Below are 19504 nucleotides of genomic sequence, written 5' to 3'. Positions count from 1 at the left end.
ATAATCATCAAGTTTGCAATGTTCTTTTATTAAAATATTATATTACAAAATAATTATCTTCCAGAAATAAAAATCTTTTTTAAAACACAAAACAAGGTAGACTGTTGTTAAGCGCTTGCTTTCTGTGGTGTTTTCAAGTTGAATCCACCACCAGTAAATCGAGCTGCATCTGTTCGTTGAGGTTGAATCGCTGATGCTCCTGCTTGTGCTAATGCACGCTCTCGCTCTCTGCAAGTTAAAAGGTTAACTTATTTACACACGACTGCTATAAGTTCACCCAGAGAACAAGGCAATCCAGCCTCCTATTTACACAGCTTTCTAACTATGGTTAATAAAAAGCATGCTTATTTATTTACAACAATGTTTGTCACCCCCTGAAACACTAGTAATTTTCGCTGGACTATTAGTTAAGACAGTGTTTTGCTTGTAGTTATAAAGTTAAATCTTAAAACATGCTTGCTGAGTGGCATTATAAAACTTACTTAAATCTAATACAAACAACAAAAGGTTAAAAATAATATAAAACATTTTTAAAAAAAATACTTTTGTTGTTGTTCCTTTTTCTTGTGGAGAAAATATTTCTTCTTAACATCCTGTAATTCGCGTGCCAGTCGCTCAATCTCATATTTGTACTCAGAAGATTGAGATTCATACATGTTCAACTCAGATGCCAATCTCTGTTAAGATGCATGTTGTGTTTAAAAGCTAATTTGATTTGATTTTCAACATTGTAAAATATTCATACTTGCATAATTGCCAACTGTAAGCAGGAATAAGGTTTGTTAAATAGGCTTTTATTGCTTAACCATTAGGAACCCATTTAAAATAAATAAGAACTTCACACCATTCTGCTCATCAACATAAAACGTTTAAAGCAAACATTCGTCTACCTTCATTTGCTTAGTTTTATCACGTAGTGTGTTCTTGTATATTCCCAGTTGTTCTGATACTTCAGGACCAGGTTGCCGAGCCAAGATATGTTTTAACTCCATATACAACTTCTCTTTCTCTTGTATCAACAGTTCCTTATCAACAACTTCCTCAGTTTTTTGGATCAAGCGCTTTTGCAAAGCCTGAAATACAAATTTTTAAATAAAAATTGTTAAATATAAAAATCATGAAATTAAACACACTAATAGAAAGGTTGGCAATATGAGTAGTTATTTTGTAGCAAACAGTGGCTTTGTAAACTATGCAAATAAAGGTTATGCACCAAAAAAATTAAAAATTAGTACCATAAAAATCTGAATATCCTTTTGTATTATAAGATCATCAATTACCTGATTGAGATTCACATCATGTCTATCACTGGTGTATATTCAGCAGATGAACTTAATTTATTTTGATAATGATAGTGTCAATAGCATTTGTTAATTGTTATAACTGCCTGTTTACAGCATATCTCTAATTCTGCCTAAATATTTAACATAAAACAACAAACACCTGAACTTTCTGTATCATCTCATAAGCACTTGGATCAGAACCTTCAAGTTTCCTCCATCTATGAATATTCATCGGGTTTTCTAATTCCTCCTCAAGTGCCTTGCAACGAGTTCGCTCACGTAGAAGCTCGCGTTGTGTGTGATAAACTTCGCGCCTAATAACAACATTTAATATCTTATTATTAGTATCATATATTGATAAAACAAGTGAGTTTTGTTTGATCATAGTGAACCGCTAAGAATGAAATCCCAAAAATCCATTGTAAAGTGGTAAATAAAATAACAGATGTAAAAACTAAAACCAATATTTGTTACAGAAGGCCGGGAGGTACATAAAGCTGGTGGTTAAGCATTTATAAAATGTAGTTACAAACTATGAAAGAATGAGCTGTTCTACCTCAAGAAGACAAGTATTAATAATAATTGTTTCAAAACTAATATTTTACCTCAAATCTTCCACACTTGCCACACTCTTGGTCAATGTAGTTTTCTCTCTTCGGAGTTTTTTGATCTCAAGTTTCAGGATCCGAATGTCATCTAATCTCTGTCTGTATTGAATCTCTCCTTTGTTGAGTGTGGATTGCTGAATTTTAATCTTCTCATATAGAAGAGCAAGTTCATCATTTCTGCGAACCAATTGCGTTCCCAAGATGTCTCTTTCACTGATGACCTGTATACGTACAATTAGTTAGATTTACAAAGTACTAATAACTTTACAGGTATGGATATAAACAATAATAGCTGGTGTTCTAACACATCAGCTTATACCTAACAGATATAACATATTGCTTAAACAACACAAACATACATAAAAATCTTTAATAAACTTTAATTAAAGGGACAAATACTTTTTAATAACTCAATTAAAAATAGCATTAGCATTTATTTCTATCAAGAAAATTAAGCAAACTCTGTTTTAATCACATTCATGATATCACGCTGAAGAACGTCACCCATATATGATAGAAATATCATATGAACCAACCTGATCCAGCTCCTTCATCTGTCTCTTCCTCTCTGCATCCGATTCACGGATGACTTGTTGTAACTTAGCAACCTCTTTCTCCATTTGTTCAAGTTGTGTCTTGCTCTCCGCAGCTTGTTGCTTCATTCGTTGTAGCTCGGCCTAACACACCAAACAAACATAGACATTCATTCACTGTATTTATATTATATTATATGCAAAGAAAGATAAAAAATTAATTTGTCAATTAATTTTAAATATTTGACATAATACAGTATTTTAAACAATGTTTTGGTTTACAATTATAAAATAAGCCACATGGAAAGTAAACAAAACAATATATTTATGCTGGTTTGAATGCGTAGCAGGTAAAGTGATAGTTAAATCACATTGCTTTGTGTTGGTTTGTCAGAAAATTTAAATATAGACACAAAGTTAAAGTAATAGTAATTATGGTTGCATTGTACGTTTTTACCAACATAGGCCTGTATCAAACCATACAGTGTTATTCTGTAAGGCATTTATTTCATAATAATTTTTTTTACATTAATGAAGTATAAGAAGAAAATTAACATTTTCAAAGTTGTTTTTACCTTCAGAGCTTCTTTCTCCTTTTCAACTCGTGTATGATCCAGATTAACTTTGACCAACGCGGCTTCTTTTGTCGTGATCTCCTCTTTCAGTTGATCAATTTGATGATTCATTATTTTGAGTTTTCGCTTCATTTCTGTGATTTCATCCTCAAAGAAGAAAAATATTTACTAAAAAATTGTGTATAAACTACTCAGTGATTGTGTGAAATAATTTATAAAAACGCATCAGGTCCAAACGTAATAACGCCTTCACTTTTGACAAAGAAAAATTTAAACCAGTGCAACTGTTTAGTAAAATAGTTGCTTTTACATTGGTATGTTCTATTAATTTGTAATTTACATTACATAAAAAGAAAACATAGAGATATCCAAAATATAGAGTAGTGCGTTATCTCAAAACAATAGAAAACTGCATACTTAAAATAGTAATTATAACTAATATATATATATATACAATAAAATGCAATATTCGATGTGAAACATATCAGTTGTACCTGAGCTTCAATAAGGTTCTTGCTGTACAAGTTTCTATCTGATCTCACAGCTTCGTACAGATTTTGCTGTTGTTTCAACTTTGTTTCTGCTTCAGCAATTTTCTTCTTGTAATCAAAGATTTGCATTTCTCGCACTTTTACATCTTCCATGTGTCCAAGGACCTGGAAATTTTTATAAATAGCATATATGTTTAGTGACAAACAATATTGTTGACCATAAGATAACAACTTTTACTGTAACTAACTTATTAATATCAGTGAAGAAAATTTAAAATGTTTCTACAAGTCTTTTTAAACTGGGACCCTTTCTTTGGGGTAAAATTAATAAAGAGGCACAAAGATGAAAATATTTAAAGAGTTATTATACAAGTACAAATGTTTGTTGGTAATATTAAGAAAGGTAAGCCACAACAAATGCGAGACCCATTCTACCGTGCAATAAAAAACATTAAAAAATTATAATTTTAACAAATATTGAATATCCTATATACCTTCTGTGTGAGATCTGATGCTTCATTGATGTAACGATCTCTCTCCTTCTCCAACTGATAAATAATCTTCCTCTGTTTCTGAGCTTCATCCTTGTAATTCTGAATCTCTTGCTCCAAATTCTTCTTACTTTGTTCATGAAGACGAACCAAGTTAAGTTGCTTCTGTGTTGCATTCGCTGCCTGTGGTAAATGTTATAGTTAGTATGTTTGCTGTGTTTACCACTGTTGATGGATACAATAAATATATATAAATAGATTCTTCATTTCCTAAATATCAGAAACATATTGTATTATTGTATGTTCATAATATTTGCACTTGAACTTTACTGAAGCTAAAGCATGAACTTTTTGCACAGTTTTATACAATAGAAATATACAGTAGGATGGGGGAAGATGGGACACATTTTAACTCTATTTTCTCATCCCATATAGTAGTAAACAAAGAACATTCAAAGAAATATGAAACTATGTCCTCATGAGTCTCATAGACCGTTGTTAGTTGTTTAAAACACGATCAGAATATCTGGATATTATGTGCTAAAGGTGTCCCATCTTCCCCCACCCTACTATTTAACTTAGGTATAATTCAGTTTATTTTTATTTGAAATATGATATAAACCTCTTATTTCAAGATAACGAAAAGCCAGAAATAAACGGCAAAACAACAACTAATATTTACAATGTCAATATTTTAAATGCAAAAAGTTAACGTATATCATTAACATTTTAATATTACTGTCTGATATAATGAAACACCCATAAATTACATTTATCCAAGTTATATTAATTATGTTATAGAACATAACAGATTGTTAAACTCACAAACCTTGAGACAGTTCTTGTTGAGAATATCTCTTTCTCTAACCAACTCATCCATAGTTTTACGATCAATTTCAGCTTGTTTCTTCATTGCATCAACCTCTGTGAAAATAATTTGCCATATATATAGTCCGGCGCCGTGGCGTAGTGGTTAGCGCGCCTGCCTGTAGCCATTAGGTAATAGGTTCAAGGCCTGTCGCTGCTACCATTGTGGGCGTATGTGTCCTTGGGCAAGACACTTAACGACAACTGCTCCAACCCAGTGGTTACTAATGGGTTGTCCAAATTATCAGCCATAAATAAAAAAATGAAAAAATCCAAAAAAAATAATCACCCACAAAGTAACATACATGGTAACTCGTAAGCTGAGGTGGTAAACCCGTTTGATAACGACTGTCGTTTGCCGGCCATGCGAGGATAAAAGTAAAAGTAAGTACATTCATATTATCAAAATTAACAAGAAATAAAAGTCTGAGGGATATCTGAAACTTTTGTGAAAATAATTTCATTTCCCAGATATTAAGGTTCATATCTCGCTACCACTGTGGGCATGAATATCCTTACGCTTAACTGCTTCAACCCAGGGGTCATTATTGATTTGTGTGAGTCAGCCAAATCATGAATGACCACTGGGTGAGACATATATCACCCAGGAGGTTAAATTCACTTAACACTAATTTCTGAAGTACAGCAACACAATGTGGGTTTTATTTTATTTTTGTGTGAAACCTCCCTTACCTCGTTCCAAACCACTAATTTGTCCACGGAGAGTTTCCTTCTGAGCTTCCACATCAGCTTTGCTCTCCTCCACAGCTTGCAATCTTCGTTGTATCGTTTCTCTCATCTTTGTGAGTCTTGTTGTGTCTTGTCTCATCTGGTTGATTTCATCTTCTCGTGCCTATGAAGAGATAACATTGTATTTAACAATGACAAGGCCATACAAAGTTGCCCTTTCTTTATATATAACATGTTGTATAGATAGCTTGTATAAGAACTCACAGAAACTTACATGTTTAAACGTTAAAAAGAAGCTAAATATTAAAAAGTTGCCATTGTTTAACTCTGACTCTAATATCTCCCAAAGAACTAGAATCAAAAGTATTGTTACATTTCAAACTGAAAATATTTTACCTTTAAATCCGCTGCTTTGTTTTGATTATCATTAGCAAGTGCATCTGCAGCATCAATCTGGTTCTGATAATCTTGTTGCAACTTTGTAAGACGAGCATTTAGAAGATCTGTATCTCGAACAGCTTTCTCATGAAGAATCTGAACAACAAATTTATAGTTTTAAAATATTTGATCAACAAAATTAAAAACCTTTTTATAACAAAACATACTGCTACAAATGGCATTAAACATTGCAATGATACATATGTAACATATCTGTGTATGGAAAGTATGAAAATTATTTTAAACTTTTGTAAACTGAAAAAACAATCTTGCGTTGTCAAATTTTAATTGTAAAAACAAACCACCAACGACTGGCACAGATTTGTAGAGGTATGGATGGAACTAAGACAAAACAAACATTACTAAACTCACTCTCTGTTCTTTAAGCTGTTGTTCCAACCTTGTATTATCGTCCTTGCATCTCTGGAGTTGATTTTGCAGAGTTTTGATCTCACCAACCCTCGACTCAAGATCCTTCTTCTCGTTTCCAAGCTCACGCTCCATCTTTTCCCTCTTCCTCGTCTCACGCTGGACCTCGTTATGTTTGAGTTGAATATCTTGTTGAAGTTCAGATATCTTCATCTCCGCTTGCTCCCGATCAGATTCCGCTTTCTGTTGCGCTCCGGATGCTGCAGCCAACTTCTCCCTCATGCTCACGATCTCTGTGAGCAACTCATCACGTTCATGAGTAACTTCTTCTTTAACTTTCAACAGCTCGTTCACGCTGTTGATAAGCATGATGTTATTATCTTGGTTATAACTTTATTACATAAAAAAGAAAATGTCATACATCTACTTACTGTGAATGTCAGTTATTTTATCCAAACATAGCAGCACAACAACTACAAGAGACATTATAAAATGGGCGGCCTATTTCAAATACTTTTTTTTGGACAAACAGTAGGCAACCACTTGGATGAAGCAATTCGTTTTGTGTATTGCACAAAGATACAAAAGCCCCATAATGGTTGCAGCAGTGAGCTGTGAACCGTGTATCCTCTGGTTGAAGAGCATATGCCCCAACCACTGTGGCGATGGATTACAAAACCAAACTTAGTTATGTTTTTTAGTTAAAATGCAAATTTAAATATTTTTTTACGATGTATCCGTCATACAAACCTGCTTCGTATCACTGATACAGCTATTGTAATTCATGAGTATTTAAAAACACTGTGGCCTACATTGTACACATCTTAAATTATTAACCAAACCACAGATAACCATAGCACTGATACAACTGCTGTCTATTTCGATAACACACATGTGTGGTGAAATGATCAATACAATTGCTATTTCATTTGTCTTGTTATAAATAATAAACCACCTGTGTTCTTGTCCCATTGAAAGTCCAGCACCTTGTTCAACAAGTTTAGTAAGGTTAGCAATCTCAAGTTTAAGACTTTGAATTGTTTCTCTTGCTCGTGTTTCCCTCTCAGTAGCAGCATCAACCATCTTCCACGCTTTCTCCAACTCTTGTTTAAGTTGTTGGATGGTTGCCTGGTTTGTCGGTGATTAATTATAAGTCATTTTCAATTTGGTTCAAATATAGTTTTATTACTTGAAACACAAATTTAGTTTATTGTTCATCCACAAAGTTTGAACATTTTTTATTTAGGTTGAACTTATTATATACCCAGTACAATTGCATGTTAGCCCATGTATTCACAGAACCCAATAGCCTATTCTGTACAATTTATAATTATGTTGTAGATAGTATAAACCGTTAACCAACAGGCGACAATTTTCTTTTTTTATCACAATGTGAAAACTAAGTTTACACAGAAGTATCTCTTGTTAACAATGTCACCTAACCGTTACGCATTGTATTGTTGATGTTGAACATTATTAGGTGACAACCTATTATATCAAGTTCAAAACCAAACATCATTTCTTCAATTAAACATAAACAGGTATATATGTTATGTCATGAGATATGAACCTGATCATCTTGTGATAACTTGAGTGCTTGTGAAACTTTTGATGAATTTGTCACAATTTCTGCGTTAAGTTCACGACATTTGCTCATCAACCTTTTTTCACTTTCATGAGATTTCTTCAGAGCTTTGTGCAACTTCTCATATTCAACTCGAAATCTGGGAAAAAGTTTAATCTAAATCATACTTATATGCATTGTTGCAAAGTAGCATCCAGTTTCTAGCCCGGTATCATTCTATTACAATGAAAGTGCCACAAAGACTGTGCTACATCATAAGCATAAATCTTTTTAATTTTTACTTTTTACCTGTACACCGATACATGGAACAGAATTTTAAAGGAATATAATTTTCTTAATAAATTAAACAACAGGTAAAAGTTTTGCATTATGATACATTGATTTAATGTTTTCTTTTTATTTATATTTTAAATTTTGACAGAATTAAACCTTTCCAATGTTTTATCTCCCATCAACTCTCCAACAACATCTTGAAAATCTTTTTCCAAAGCTTGAAAAGCATCTTCTTCAAATGCTGGCTTGTCTGCCATCTTGTTTTACAACTGAGTGTCTAATTCAATATTCTTAGCAAATCTGTTATTTATTTTTGTTAACAAATAAAAGTTACAGGTACTAGTGAGGAATCCTCCTCCCACCTTATTTGCTAACTACTAACCCCTATAATAACCACTAATCCCCTAACCATCAACCCCAAACCACCAACCTCTAACACTTTCCACCAGCCTATTCTGCTTTGTACCGAAAAACTCTTCACTAGTGCAAAATTACGAGTTGCACAACTAAAGAGAAATGGCAGAGCTGATAATACATCCTGTTTAAAATAAACATACACACCTTTTTTTTAAATGTTTAACGTAAACTTATGTTTCGGATGCTTGATTACGACATACGAAAAAACTTAAACAAGTTAGATGAACGAGCGTAGCGATTAAGACGACAACTTCACAAAACAGAATTCGTAAGCCTTACAAGGTAACCATAACAACAGTGTTGCCAGGTTTATAAAGTTATGTAAACATGGACATCTTTGATTTTAAAGCAGCCTTTGTCCACAACCAGACTCTGTCCACAACAACAAGAAAGTTGCTTTAATAAATTGGCACATAGCATTATAATTTTTTTTTTAAATATGTATAAAAACACATGGTCCAACTTGTATTGGCGGTTACGTAATAACAAGTAGAAACTTGAAAGGTTGTGTTAAATTGATATGACGACATACGTGATTTTACATTTTACTTTAGTAGAAAATGTAAATTTTCTTAAATAAAATTATAGAAGTAGGCTGAATATAAAACATGTTATAAATCCAAAGCTTATAAGTTATAAATCACGTTTTCGTTTTTCACGTTTTCTTTGTTATTTTTGATAAAGGACCATGGCCATTCAATACAACCATGCTCTTTCTAACATTTATCTTTAGTTCACCTTTAAATTAAAACCTTGTTATGAATAGCATTGATCAAATGAAGAATTCCCATAATCCTTTCAGAGAATATTTTCGAATTAGGGTTGTTCATTCATTTTTATTGGTACCAGATATAAATTTGTGGCTTATTCAAACAATTTGAAAAAGCCTAACATATTGTCTATTATATTTTTGCAAAAGGCAGAAATCCAGTTAAAAAATAAAGTATGCATAATGAAATTTTATTGGAACATTGCACAAAGAAAACTAACACGAATTGAATTTTTAATTATTTGGAGGTTTTATCAATAATTTTACTTTAAAACAGGTCTTCTAAATCTTTTTACCAAAGCAAGAGCCATTGCCATAACAATAGATATTATAATCATCACAACACACATGATGCCAAGAACCCATTTGTATGTTGTGTCCCAATCTGTGAAAATATGAGGCATGTTTAGGAAATCACTTCTATTAATTATGCATAACTAAAAGCATATCGTTAAAACTTTACAAAAGTACTGCAATATTATGTTACACATATACATAAAGTTTAGGCAGAAAGACCAGACCATTAAGGCGGGTTCACACTAACGCCGATGGCTGGCGATTTTCTGACATCACTTCCTCCATCGCTAGCGATACCAGTGACAGAAAATCAATTAGAAACAGTTTCTACTCTGCAGATGATCGCTAGCTATGAACTAGTTTGGAGTGAAAAGTAACAGTTTTTGCGTAAACTATTTCGATGTAAATTAAACGGTGGAGATAATTTTCGAGTAAATATGAATGTAAAAATGAATATATTTTGTTGCAGGAATAATATATTGTAAATTTAGCCTAATATTATTTTTAAAAACGTTTGTTAAGGTGTTTTGCGACTATTGTTAAGTACATTTTCAACAAAACATGATTAAAACAGTTTACTATTACACGGTTCACAATTACTTTGTAGAAAAATGATGGAATAAAACCAAACTATATGGAATATGGAGGCAGATATAACATTAGCCAATTTCGTGATAAATTCGGCATTTGGGTTAAAATTTTAAAAGGCCAATGCCTCTAAAACAAAATTATGTTTTTTCCTAAGTATTTTCTTTTATTTTAATCTTATATTTACGCTAAAACTATTAAATTTATTTTTTAACTTCCTGGGAAGAAAAAACAGGATACCAGGCGATTTTACATTTGTGTGTGAATGCTTTGTCGGCCGACACTCGCTCTCTCCCATCGGCTGCACTTTTACCGCCCATAGTGTGAACCCGCCTTTACTTTGTAGCTAAGCAAATATTCACAACTGATTGCAACAGTTGTTGTGAAACAGGTAATGTTTCACAATATGCGACAGGTATTCACACCACTTTAACTGATATTAATAGAAAAGATAAAACTTAAAATTATTTTACCTGTAACTTCAACTTTACTGATTAAAGGCAAACTTTCCAGGGCTGAAAAGTTTTTACTATCATACCGATCTAGGTTAAAGTTCAAGGAGGAAAAACCTTCCGAACCCATTACCACAAACAGTGGACCGGTAATCACGTGTTGTTGGTCGGACCAAATTTGTTTTTGAAGTAAAGAACGTTTTCCTCTTAAAGGAAGCCGACATCGTTGAGTAACAGAATCACCAGGGCATGCCTAGAAAAACAAATAGACAAAGAAAAGTCCCCGAAAATTAAGAAATGCTTTTTTTAATAAAACTTCCAAAATATGTTAAGGTTGTTAACTGCCAATGAGATAATATTTTATATAGGTAGATGTTTTTATATAGACGTCGTGCACAAAAGTATCAGTGGTTAAAAGTGCTTTAACCACTGAATACTAGGTTCAAAAATTTTAGATTATATCATTGTACATCCTGGGTATGAAATACAGAAATAGTATAACTATGAATTACCTGCCTCCCAAGAATAAATGAGTGACATTAATTCATTTAATGATTTTACTAAAAGGACCATGTGTCTGTTTCATCACATTACCTCTATAATTCCATATCTACATCGCTTGACAAGAGCATGAATGTAAATTGTTTTGCAAACTTTCATCATAGGAGCTCTAAATGATAAGCATACAGTACTGGGGTTGGTTTGTTGCAATCTAAAGTCAAGTAACTTGTCAGACTCCCCCGCTAAACAACCATTTAAAACCAAATTGATTTTTCCACTATTGAAGTTGGTTGGTGAACATGATAGAAATAATGTTTCAAGACTAAAGTGGTTCTGTGAAAATAAAATAGCGCTTTTTTATGGGCGCACTAAGATAAAGGTTTCTTGTTACATATATAAGCAAGTGCTGCCAAAATCATGAAATATCAGATTATTTTGTAGCTTTTAATGTGAAACTACTAATGGACTAGTTCTATTTTAACATAAGATAATGTAATACAAATCTACAAAGCATATAATGATACCGTATGGCGGATACAATTATGAAAACATATAAAAACCAAAGCAAACAACACTAAAAAAGGAAGCATGAATAAAAAAATGTTACAAAGTTTACACATAGAGCATTTAAAGCTTAAATGGTAACTTGAAACCAGCAATCTTTAATTGAATACCACATGTTTTATCATCACTTTGTCTAATGAAACTATGTGCTTATGTTGTACCTGCTGGATTGCTTCTGTGTGGTACATATGAACATAAATAAGTTCACCAGCGGTGTATACAGCTGTGTTATCCAGAAGATGAGATGTTGGACATGTGTTTGGACATATTGGCATCTTACACACAACCAAACGGGATGAAAAACTATTCAACTTTTTAGTTACTGGCCAAGGATTAGACACTCTGAAATACAAAACATAAATCAGTAATATTTAAAGCCGGACTAAAAGCATTTTATAAAAAATGTTAGATGTAAGCTTACATTGGAGATAAGGAAGTGATGACTTGATAGTCCTTTGAATATCTGCATTTAAATGTTCCAATTGGAACTGGCACATCGAAAGCTCTGTTCGGTTCTTCTTTATTCAACCAGATTGTGTTCGAGATAACTCGTTCACCATTTGGACTATCCGCAATCATGTTATTACAGTTAAGAAAAGGAATTGGAATTGTGATCTTGTATTTACCATTTGTAGCAACCTGGCCTAAAATATATAACAACACTAATTTTAAGCTGAACATCTTATTTTTACAAGCTTAACAAATGAACATTACTATGTCTGCATCAATTTTGAATAAATGAATAAATGTAACTTGCTTTATTTTAACAATTTGCAACTACCAGCAGCGAAAATATTAAACTTACTGAAACAAACGGGATCAGCATTTTGATGAGACAAACCAGCATCTCCAACAGCTATATAAACTTTTGTGCCCTTCAAATACTTTGTGGTCACAATTTCCTCAGGTACTTCTAAAGCAATCGTGCCAGCTGAGCATTCCAAACTAGGAGGATCTTGAAAATAAATCACCATTATAAACCTTCTTATATGTTATAACCAAAAGATGACCAAACTACTCTCTAATTGATTGTGAATTACAACTTGTGCATTATAGCGCACCAATGTTCTGTGGTAGATTAAGTGTTCTCCAAATCACAATGTATTAGCCATAGTAAATTTATTTTAGTGTTCTGCAAAAAATCAAACCAAAAGTTGTTTTATGAGTTGTGTTAACATCAGGTGCTTGAATAAATTTCTGTCAAAAAACAGCATTTTAAATGTGTGTACTACATAATCTTTGATACAATAAATCACAAGGACTACTGCTATGACCTCTATTTTTACCTTATAAAATGCTAAATTAACCAAATTGTGACAAAATCTCTTGCAGTCTAGGTTCATGCATTATAAATACAATAAAAACTGTAATAAATAAGTGTCACTTACTGATTTCACAATTCTTGCCAAGGTAACCAGCATCACCATGGCAATAATATCCCATAGAATGTTCTTCTGAAGGATTACAAGTGCATCCATTAATACAAGGACCACTTTTGCAGAACTCATTGCTGTATGGTGGCACGAAATCTTCATGAAATATATAAATTAGTATAAAACTTTTTACAAAAAATCTTAAACTTTTATCAGTCTTGAAAACACCTTTTAGAACAATAAGGTTAACAACTTTGTAAGTAATATTAACGAATTATACTACTACTGTAAGAATATAATGTTCCACAGTTAACACATACAATGATACACACTGGGGAACTACGATTAGGGCCAGATTTTACCAACAAAACCAACAACTATAGGTTTAGTTTTATTTTCCCTAATTTGTTTTTGCAAAAACAATATTCACCCAAAAATTGTAAAACAAAAGATTTACTTACTTTTACAATTTACTCCATGGTAGCCAGCTGTACATCGGCATTTTCTCTTTAAAGGATTCAACACAATGCACTGACCATCATTAAGACAAGGGTTTGGTGTACAAGGATCACATGATTCACAAGAAGGACAACCAGAAGCACATACACAACTGTAGCTACCATTGATTCTAGTATTGCAAGTGCTTGCATTGAGGCATGCAGAAGACATGCAATCTGGTGTACAAGTATTACAGTTAAGACCAGTACAACTGGATGAACAAATACATCTGTATCCATTAAAGCCTATGTTAACGCAAGAGCCTCCATTTTTACAAACCCCAGGATTTTCGCTGCAGTATTGGTTGCATTTCTGGCAGTGTCTACCGTAACATAATGAAGTACAATTGCACGAATATGAATCTCTTCCAAGGCTGTGGCAAACCCCACTGTTTTGACATGGATTTAAGTTATACTGGCAATAGTCAAGACAAGACTCACAATGTACACCACTACACCCTTCACGACATGAGCACATAAACTCATTGACCAAATCCACACACGTCCCATTATTTTGGCAAATACCAGGATTTCTGCGACAGGAATTGCACCATTGGCAAACCACACCATAACAACCGTTTATACAAGTGCAGTTGAAATTATAAAGATCTGTACTGCTGCAAACACCACCGTTTCGACAAACTTTTGGATATCGTTGACACAGAGTATCACATGTTGAACAATTCTGTCCTCGACACCCTGTTTTACAGATGCATTGATAACTATCCTTCACTGCCAAACATGTACCTTCATTGAGACAAACATGTTGATTCTTGGTACAAAAGTCCCAACACTCTGTACAGTTTTTACCACCACAGTTCTTGGAACATTTGCATTTGTAGTTGCTACCAGGTAAGTTTTCACAAATCCCCCCATTATAACAAACTGCTTGTTCACAGGCACAATTTTCGCATAATTGGCCCGTACAATTTGCTCTACACATGCAAGAAGTACTTCCATTTGTAGTTAAACATTTTCCTCCATTTCGACAAACACAATGTTGACAATGGTCACCAGAGTATGGGAAGACACAGCTGCAGTTATATTCCTTATCACTAACAATCCTACAAACTCCATCATGTTTGCAAGGGTTGGGAAAAATCATACAACGATGTTTACTTTCACATGCATTGCCATAATATCCATAACTACAACCACACAAAATATCAGAACCAGCTTTGCTTGCAAGACATTGAACACCAGTATGGTTGCAAGTTGGGCTAACCGGACAAGTAGTTGCCTTTCCAATTAAAATTGCTGGATTCAAACAAACACAACTTGAACTGTTTTGTTCAAACTTGTAATTTGAAGTACAGTTTCCTGTTAAAAAAAACGTAATTAATACTAGACCAAACGATTGTGAAAGGACCTGCATACAAACTTGCTACCATTGTGAGCGAATGCGTTCTTCGGCAAAATTTCCGACAAGACAAGGATAAAGCAAGATTTTTTTTGAGATTATATTACCTGATGACTGTAATTCACACAATGTGCCGTGCCAACCATTGTCACAAATACATACTTCACTCTTTGTGACAGAACATCCCAATAACTCACAAGTATTGTTGATGTGATGACTGCATCCCTGGAACCTTTTTAAAGTTATTAACTTTAACATTTTTAACAACAGTGGGCCAGTGACCATTATAGTAAAGGCAGATGTTTTAAAATAACTTGGTGACAAATTGTTCAAAAAATAAAAAAGCAATAGTTTTTAATATTTAACACTTTGGGGCCAAACAATTCTGTGTAATGGGTATTGGTCTCATTTCACAAAACTTACTCACTGTTGCATCAACGATTGTGTCAAGCCATCAAAGTTTACCAAATCTGAAGGCTTTGGAAGATGCTCAGTATGCCATAGTTTAGCATTCATGATAGGTGGAGAAACTTCCCCAACAGTTAATGTAAATGTGTGAATGCCATTCTTGGCGAAATCTTTATTTATTACAATGACATCATCAATGCGTAATGTTGGTGTAAACTTGATGATCAACAAAACCTGGAATTTAACTTATTAAATCTCAAATCAGTACTACGTTACATTGTAAATGCATCTATGTTATAATGTTTCTATTTTTGTCTAGTATAAAATTGTAGATCCATTTGTTATAATATTCTATGTTGACCAGTGCGTGTTATATACCAAATATACTATTCTATATATCATATATATGAATTGTGATGTGGTAGCCGTTAAAAATATATTTTAGGTAAATTGTGCATGGTGTACTGTCAATATTGAAGTGTAAAGCTAGTAGATAAAGATTCTATTGAGCATCAGTCTAGATTGTAATGAGAAAAAACACTTCCAATAGCAAAAAATAAATTGTATTGCAGACAAAAAAAGAATTTTAAACTTGGCCAAGATTACTGACAGTTTAAAGATAAGATGAGGAAACTAATAATAACAGAAAAAACAATAAGTGTGGGGACAATTTTTTGACAAAAAATATTGATAGGGCGCCTATATGTACTTAATTAGAATGCACCAGCCGCTAATTATTCAAAGGAACTTTTTGAATATAATTGAAAAAAAGAATCACGACTTACATTGGTTGCAACCTTTCTTGGCCAAGAATCCGCAGTGTTAAATATTGATTCATTTGCATAAAGCATAGCATCTGGTGTATGGAATTTGAGGCTGCTACCAATGTATTGCATCTTACTCACTACAGCTCTCACTTCAGCCAATGTGGATGTTGCATTAAAGGACAACAGCAGACTTGGTTGATCTATAATACGAGCCATGGCAATCTAGAAGTAATGCAGAAAGTCTGCCAACTCTTAAACGAATATAGAGCATTACCTTCTAACTATTGAGACATTGTTAGTTAAATTGAACGAGTATATGTGATGTTACACTTGTTTTATGTGATATAAAGTTGTCATACTAGATACTACTGGTAAAAAGGATCAACAATACCCTATTTCCATCTGGTCCAATGTTCAAGCAGCTGGCAAATCTTGAAAAGTAAGATTTCAAAATCTGTAAAGTCTCATTGCTGACTGTTTTGGCTGTATCCAGAACTATCGCGATGTTTAACTTTTGATTGTAAACAACACAACCTGGTGGGACAATATGAAATTCAGATTGGGTTTTATGTTGACATATACAAAAATACCCCAATCGTTTACCATTTACCGGTACTGTATCAGGATCAATTAATACATACCGTTTACGGCGGTTGCGGCCGCAATCAGCATGATGCATCGTAATCTATCATACAAAAAAACACAGTAAGTCACAATAAGTTTAGCCTATTAATTTATTTTCTTGTAGCAACAAACATATTTATTTATTACTGTCAGCAACAAACTACTGGGTTACCGGTCTTATTTTAGGTAAAGCATCATACCTTGTGTCATAGGAGCACATAGCGCATGTATTCTCTCGTCTGCAGTTTTTTGAACTGAACGAACGCGCGCGACTTCAGATTGAATGGAATTTTGTGGAAAACGTCTGGTGTTGATTACTTTTGCACCAGACGAGAACGCCATTTATCTCGCGGCATTCCAGAGCATTACTCCCGAAAGTCATTTCATCTTCTAAATGTTTGCTGCTTTTGATTAAAACGTTTACATAACTTTTGTTGGCGTCCTATTTCCAGGTTTGTACAACGGTTATTTATCGACAGGTATAATAGCGGGGTAATATGGAACATATTTTATTGTGTTTTCTCGTCCCATTTGGTACTAATCATAGTAAACTGAAAAGAATTTTATAACCGCATCTTTACGACTCCAAAGCAGCGTTGTTACTTGTTTAAACACAATCAAGTGATATCCCAACTTACCCCACAAAACAGTACTATATGATTAGTTTATTGAAAACTGCTTTCAATAACCTGGTACCCCAGCTGAAATGAGTGGCAAAGGTAATTACTGTTGTTAAATATTAAAGTTCGGTGTTGAACAAGTTTGCAGTTTGAGAGTTTGAATCATCAATCCAGTATCGTAGTTTTTTTAAAATATGATAAAATATATCAAACAGATTGTTTTTGTCTCACACAATTAGTTTTAGTTTTGTATGGAATGAATGTAACTTTATCCCCGCGTGACTGGAAAACGACAGCCGTTATCACACCGGTTTAGCACCTCGTGCCGGCTTACGAGTTACCATGTATGTTACTTTGTGGGTGATAATTTTTTTGGATTTTTTTTATTTTTTTTTATGTATTGTTGATAATTTGGACAACCCATTGGTGACCACTGGGTTGGAGCAATTGTCGTTAAGTGTCTTGCTCAAGGACACATACGCCCACAATGGTAGCAACGTCGAGCCTTGAACCAATTACCTCTGGGTTACAGGCAGGCGCGCTAACTACTATGCCATGGCGCCGACGAGGAAAAAACTGAGATAGAGTGCATGGGGAAGATGGGACACTTAAGCACATATTACCCTATATTTCCGAATTCAAAATACATGACGGTTTTGGGGTGACCACGAATTAGTACCATCATTCCTTTATTAAATGACAAAAATTAAAAAATATATATTAAAACACACAAGGTGTTATTTAGCGATTCGCACAACATCAGGTAGCATTTTACAAATTCGAAACACATAGGGTAAGACGGGACAGTTTAAATTCATTGTTAATTTTAAATATTTAGTGAATTTATTAATAGAAATTTCCAGAAAAAATAAATAACACGGCACGCTTTGAACATCTTGTTAATATTGTACGCTGCATCGATATTGCATCGCTATAAATTACTGGTGTATTTTAATATATAATTTTGAATTGTTATCAATAATAAAGATATGGCAGTACCAATCTAAAAAAATCATATATTTTGAGCTAGACGTACTTCGGCGCCCAGTCCCCCGTCTATACCATAACGATTATTGGGTTTAAAATTGGCGACTAATTAACAATTACTCACGACAGTTAAGAATGAAAGCGTTATTTTAAAATGCGTAATAAATCCTAAATGGTATGATTGCATTCGTGGCACTGTTTTCAATAAAACATGATTCTATAAATTTTCGCTTCTTAAAAAAAGGCTTTAACCTTCTTAAAGAAAGGGCTTTAACCTTCTTAAAGAAAGGCTTCATACAAACAAATTCAGTTTATGGTAACAGCGGCAATTATACTATAAACAGTTTATATTTTGAAATAGGTTTAGTGCTTATGGTTGCAATATAAATTCTATTACAGTATATAAGACAGTACGAACATAATAACTGGCCGTACAGTTCTATCGCTTAAAAAGTCATTGCCAAACCCCGCAATTTTTGGCACACAGCAATATAACCATTTATGAAGATCGTCCGTTATCTGTGTTAAGTAGCCGGCGGCTGTTTACTGACAACTACACGGAAAAACCGTTGGTGAGAAAGCCATATTTGAAGTAGCGGAATTCACTGAGTGCCATACATGCAACATAAACGTGAGAATTAAAACCGAAAAATAACGAAGCCTTCCTGCCAGTGTGGTAGGGCGTTGTGTATTATATATATATGATGATCCGCCCAGATCGACTTATCTGGAGGAAAGACGCATATACCGCTATATGTCAAATTGTTTATTAATGGAAAAAAAGACAGCTTTTATGACAGATTGCAATGAGTAAGGCAGCTCCAAGCTTCAAGTTGATTAAAAATTCGAAACCACGATTGTTTTTTACAGTTTTCATCTTTTAGTAAATCTACAATTGAGGGATTTTCTTTTAGGGGCAGAGAGTATATCTAAGAAATTACAAATTCGGAAGATGTATAGCGTCACCACCCAGTTGTTTTAATTTCGTTTAAAACGAGTTGTCGCGTATATTGGCTTCGACAAAACACGCAAGTTTAAAATCAACTCATGAACAATAATGCTTCGGAACAAAAATAT

At 33.5% G+C, this 19504-nt stretch overlaps 2 protein-coding genes across 2 annotated transcripts; both read right to left on the bottom strand.

Moving 5' to 3' along the window:
* Nucleotides 1–7: 7 nt before the first annotated feature.
* LOC149735327 (cilia- and flagella-associated protein 58-like) lies at nucleotides 8–8831 on the bottom strand. Its single transcript, XM_089878899.1, has 16 exons — nucleotides 8360–8831; nucleotides 7916–8069; nucleotides 7301–7473; nucleotides 6349–6700; nucleotides 5935–6072; nucleotides 5542–5701; nucleotides 4811–4905; nucleotides 3985–4164; nucleotides 3494–3655; nucleotides 3000–3146; nucleotides 2428–2568; nucleotides 1889–2112; nucleotides 1444–1597; nucleotides 891–1073; nucleotides 544–677; nucleotides 8–228 (listed from the first exon to the last, which is right to left on the bottom strand). Exons 1-16 carry the CDS (start codon nucleotides 8458–8460, stop codon nucleotides 108–110), a joined length of 2619 nt encoding a protein of 872 aa, XP_089735025.1. The 5' UTR covers nucleotides 8461–8831; the 3' UTR covers nucleotides 8–107.
* Nucleotides 8832–9559: 728 nt separating this feature from the next.
* LOC149735326 (uncharacterized) lies at nucleotides 9560–19019 on the bottom strand. The gene is made up of 14 exons (XM_089878885.1): nucleotides 17021–19019; nucleotides 16838–16881; nucleotides 16588–16730; nucleotides 16215–16418; nucleotides 15449–15663; nucleotides 15129–15253; nucleotides 13626–14981; nucleotides 13180–13320; nucleotides 12597–12746; nucleotides 12213–12435; nucleotides 11953–12133; nucleotides 11321–11560; nucleotides 10748–10979; nucleotides 9560–9774 (listed from the first exon to the last, which is right to left on the bottom strand). Exons 1-14 carry the CDS (start codon nucleotides 17038–17040, stop codon nucleotides 9653–9655), a joined length of 3396 nt encoding a protein of 1131 aa, XP_089735011.1. The 5' UTR covers nucleotides 17041–19019; the 3' UTR covers nucleotides 9560–9652.
* Between the last annotated feature and the right edge of the window lie 485 nt (nucleotides 19020–19504).

This window comes from Ciona robusta, chromosome 5 (assembly GCF_009617815.1).
Source record: "Ciona robusta chromosome 5, ASM961781v2".
Taxonomy (NCBI): Eukaryota; Metazoa; Chordata; class Ascidiacea; order Phlebobranchia; family Cionidae; genus Ciona; species Ciona robusta.
This window is presented reverse-complemented; position numbering and strand designations above follow the sequence as displayed.